General features: G+C 33.8%; 1 protein-coding gene across 1 annotated transcript in view; it reads left to right on the top strand.

The window, feature by feature from the left end:
• LOC107654150 (large neutral amino acids transporter small subunit 1-like) overlaps positions 1 to 4,713 on the top strand; it is a 21,090-nt gene that overhangs the window by 3,158 nt on the left and 13,219 nt on the right. Inside the window, exon 2 of the mRNA XM_016441095.1 lies at positions 958 to 1,083. Within this exon, the coding sequence (XP_016296581.1) occupies positions 958 to 1,083 (126 nt within the window). The remainder of the gene's footprint in view (positions 1 to 957; positions 1,084 to 4,713) is intronic.

Genomic DNA, 4,713 nt, shown 5'->3' with positions numbered 1-4,713 from the left:
TATTAAAATTGTACTGTTGTAAAATTAAATAATAATAATAATAATTATTATTATACACTTTATTTTACAGTAAAAAGTATTACTATAGTAATATATTTATTTATTGATTTGCTTAGTTTTAATAATGTAATAAAATAATACTAATAATATTAATTATTGTTATTCATATTATATTGTTGTTATTATTGTCAGTGTAAAACAGCAGTGTAAATGTGGCCTGAGACAACTCAAGTTTTTTTTACCTCAAATTTCGAAAAAAGAAGAAGAAAACATGCATAGCAGACATAGAGCTCTGTTAAATTTAAATAAAAACATTTAAATTTGCAATTAAAAAATGCAATTAGATTTGTTTCCCCAAATCATTGCCCACAAGGCTATCCACCCCAACAAAGCCAATCAGTCTTATTCAGTATATTGTGTGACACAGTAGGATTTCTGTTAATCGCATTGAAAAAAAAGGCAAAGTGGCCAAAAATTGCAAGTGGCTTGAATAAGTAGGGCGAGGCATTTGCGTATGATTCAGGTAATAATTATCTGCAGATCCACCCTATAATACAATCCAACCCCATTAGGCAGATTATTGTGTGCTGTAGCATATAATATTCCTATTATTAATTATTCATTTGAACTTACATGTGGTGCTGACATTTTCAAGATCGGACAGATAGTTCTTTCACCAAATTTTATTTGATGTCTGTTTTTCGATTCAACCTTAATAAGTTTGGCAGCCATGCTGTTTCATTTAAAAAAGTAGCACACCAGATCATGCTGCCACGTGTATAGCTGCAATGTAAACAGCGCTTTGCGGACGACACCTCCTCTGAGTTAAAGTGTGGATGACAAATTCTAGCCTAATTAGTTTACCAAGTATTTAGGTTAGCTTCCTCTGAGCCTCTGTTGTGAAAGACTAAAAATAAGTGCCTGTCGTTCTGTTTCTCCCTCCATCTCTCCCTATAGTGTTGTTGACCGCTGTCAACTGCTACAGCGTGAAGGCCGCCACAAGGGTTCAAGATGCCTTTGCTGCTGCTAAGCTACTCGCCCTGGGCCTCATCATCATTATTGGCTTTGTGGAGATCGGCAAAGGTGGGTAACACACAAACACTTCCAACATGTACACCAACAATCAGTCAGTTAACTAAACAACTGCTGAGGAATAGAGTGGAAATACTGTAGTTTTGGTTAATGACGGTGTTTTCCATCATTAAAATGAACCCATACGAAGAGTTTATGTTTGTAAATTCAGGCAGAGCAATTGTATTTATGTTTTCTGGAATGAATAAAGATTTGTATGGTCCTAGGTAGGCCTTGGCTTCAGTGTTTATTTATTTTTTATGTTTATTTTTGCTATGGATACAATGTAGCGTTCCAACAGTGGGTGAAAAGTGTCTTCAAGCTACACAACATTTGAGTCCAAGTTCAGTTCAACATCAGCCTCATGCAAAAAATGACTTTTTCGATAAATAGGGTACAAATTGGTGTCCCGTTACTTTTTTAAAGCAATAAAGGTGCAGTTAATAAATAAACTATTAGCTAACATTTAATTAATTAGTTTTAAAAACAGCAAATATCCTACCTCAGTGCTTCTGGACTTCTTGACTGTATCCACCTATTAAAATCACACATTACAACTTTTATTATATTACTAATTTCACATTTAATATCATGCAAAATAATTTTATTTTATTTATATATATATATATACTGTATATATATATATATATATATATATATCATTATCCCCAAACTAGCTAGTTTTTTCTTTTGAACTTTTTCATCGAATTTTATTTAATTTTAATTTATATAATTAGATTTGTATATTCAATATATTGTTTATTTCTAGAAAATAATTAAATCATAATGTAATATATAAATCAAATGTAAAAATCGAATTAATTAGCAATATTGGATCAGCTCAGCAGTCTTGATTCATGCCATATTGATATGTTGGTACTTCATGTTGGTACTTCAACTCTTTTAGAACTCTTTTTGGACTCTAATTACAGTTGTATAGTTGTGGACCAGTCCGTTTAGCAGGGAATTGTAGACCTGCTGAATGTGCAGCCAAAACAGCAGCTCTGATTGTTTGTTACTGAGACACTAAAGCACTGACAGCAATAGTCTAGACTAGAGAAAGAGTGAGCAAACAAAAAGAAAGAGCAGTTCAAAGATTTGTAGTACTAGCTGGCAGACTTTGCCACCAGACTTGACATGAACAACTGTAGTTTGTTTAAATGGTCACAGTCACCAACTGGAATTAACATCAGTGATTTCATAGAAAGTAACATTTAAATTTCTGCATGTAGCAGATGCGATTTTGGGCGCATTGTTCTGTTAATAAATTTTTTAAATTTTTTAATAATGTTTTTTTAATAAATGTTTCTGTTTCTCATTAGCTTACTGGTTTAACCTCACAAATTCAGAAAGGAAAAAGAGGATTTCACAGTCTGAGATGCAGATTAACAAAGGTCCATTCACTTGGTGCATGTCCGTGTCTACTGCACAAACAAAAGCCTGAAGCTGGTATCACTGACTCAGTTGTGAGTCAGCGAAACAGGACAGGTTAATTCGAATGGATTATTAGCTCTTCTTTTCATCTTTTATCTCCAATCCACCCACTCTCACTGCCCACAACAGTGGACATGTAGTGACAGACAGCAAGGTAGTTTCTGAAAGAAAGGAAAATGAGAAGGAGATGCCATGCTGATGTTGATTATTGAATATTGGAGCCAGAACTGTAGGGCACGTCTCTTCTAATTGGCCTGCCTCACCCAAATTTTGCCTAGACTGCCAAATTTTGGGCTTGCCTTTGGGTGTTGGTTTCTTTGTGGTTAAGTCTCAGAACTTAATCGTTAGTTGCTGAGGTTGCCACATGTACATCTCTCTCATGGTAGAGAGATGCTTCTAAAGCAGCATTGTTCAAAAGTTCCAAAAGTTAATTTGAACTACCGTTTAAAAGTTTGTGGTTTTAAAAATGTTCTTGAAAGTTCCTTCTGCTCACCAAGGCTGCATTTATTTGATCTAAAATGGAGTAAAACAGTAATATTGTGAAATATTATTACAATTTAAAATTGTTTTCTTTTTTAATATATTTTAAGATGTTATTTATTCCTGTGATGGCAAAGCTGCATTTTCAGCATCATTACTGTCAGTTACTTTACATTACTTTACAGTTTTCAGTGTCACAAGATCCTTCAAACATCATTCTAATATGCTGATTTGGTGTTCAAGAAAAATCTCTTATTATTATCAAGATTGAAAATGATGGTGCTGCTTAATATTTGTGTGCAAGCCATAATTTTCTAGATTCTTTGATGAATAGAAAGACGTCCCAGAATGCATTGCTAACTTAGTGAAAAAGAAAATCCAAGATGGCGGATGAGGCAATAGTTAAAAAAAAAATATATACATTGCAATTGGTTCGTTTTTTTGGAAATAGTATTTTAGCTGATATATTTATGTATTTTTAATCTAAGAGTTTGATTTGCGGTTGTGCTTTATGAGTATTGCATTTTTAGCTTAGCCACATGGTAAAGTCAAATTAGTATTTACGAGTTATGTAGTTGTAATTGTGATGCCAAATGCAAGATTTTTAGCTACTTCTACAAAATGATGAATAAAGAATGTGCATCAGGTGTGTTTTTACTTTTTTAGGTTTTTATTTAACTTATGAAGGTGCTATAATTTAATCATTATGTATTATATCGTAATTGTACAATAATACCATATTTTAAACATGCAACTACTTTGTACATACGTGTAAATAAAAAAAATTCCATTCCATGAATTTCAACAAATTTACCATCAATATCAAGATTCTGCATCTATTGCGTAACCCATATTTTATCACCGAGACGCTCACAACTCAGAAACTCAGAGTTTCCCAATCGTAATTACGACATTGTGGATGCATTCATGTGCATTCTACCCGTAAAAATGATCTACTCGACATGACTTGAACACACCAAAACTCTATTTAAAGCAGTTGCAAGTTGATTCTCTCCTGTGAGGTTGACTCCTTTCAAATCAGTCATTTACGACTTTCCATTTTAGTTAGAATGCCTCGTTGCTGTCTGTGTTGACTGAAGACACCAAGGCAGCTGGCTAGCTATCGGGTGTTTTTGTGTGCGAACTAGATAAGCACATGCAAAATTACTGTAAGAAAAACGAGGCCAGATAATGATGACTGCAAATTTGACCCACCGATAGACACACCCTCCCTGTCCTGAGAGATGTCTATGGAAATGTCCTCAGATATGTATATGGCTGAACTGACAAGCAGTGTTGGGCAAGTTACTCTGAAAATGTAATCAAATTACTGATTACTCCTTTTAAAAGTAATCACGTTACTGTTCTGATTACTTTATTTCAAAAGTCATTAGTAATTAGTTACATTACTAGTTACGTTACTTTTTCTCCATGAAATTTATGAAATCCCAGCATACACGCTCCCGATAAATATTTGTTATTAAAGCATCAACATTCACAGAACACTGTTATTTTTAACTAAAGCAAGCGGCAGCTGCGTGCATGGTTTGGCATGGCAGAATGCCAGCAAAGAGCGCTGCATTTATAATCTCAGTTCATCGCAATCTCACAAATCTCTGTTATCACACAATAAATATATGCATAATGATTCTTTCATAATGTCTACAATTCGTGTGTTATAATGAGAGGATTCGTGAGCACGCAAATTTCAGCACTGCATTTCTCAAC

Source organism: Sinocyclocheilus anshuiensis, unplaced genomic scaffold, assembly GCF_001515605.1.
Source record: "Sinocyclocheilus anshuiensis isolate Anshui unplaced genomic scaffold, SAMN03320099.WGS_v1.1 scaffold115, whole genome shotgun sequence".
Lineage (NCBI taxonomy): Eukaryota > Metazoa > Chordata > Actinopteri > Cypriniformes > Cyprinidae > Sinocyclocheilus > Sinocyclocheilus anshuiensis.
Note: the sequence above shows the minus strand (reverse complement) of the source record. Positions and strands in the feature narration are given on the sequence as shown.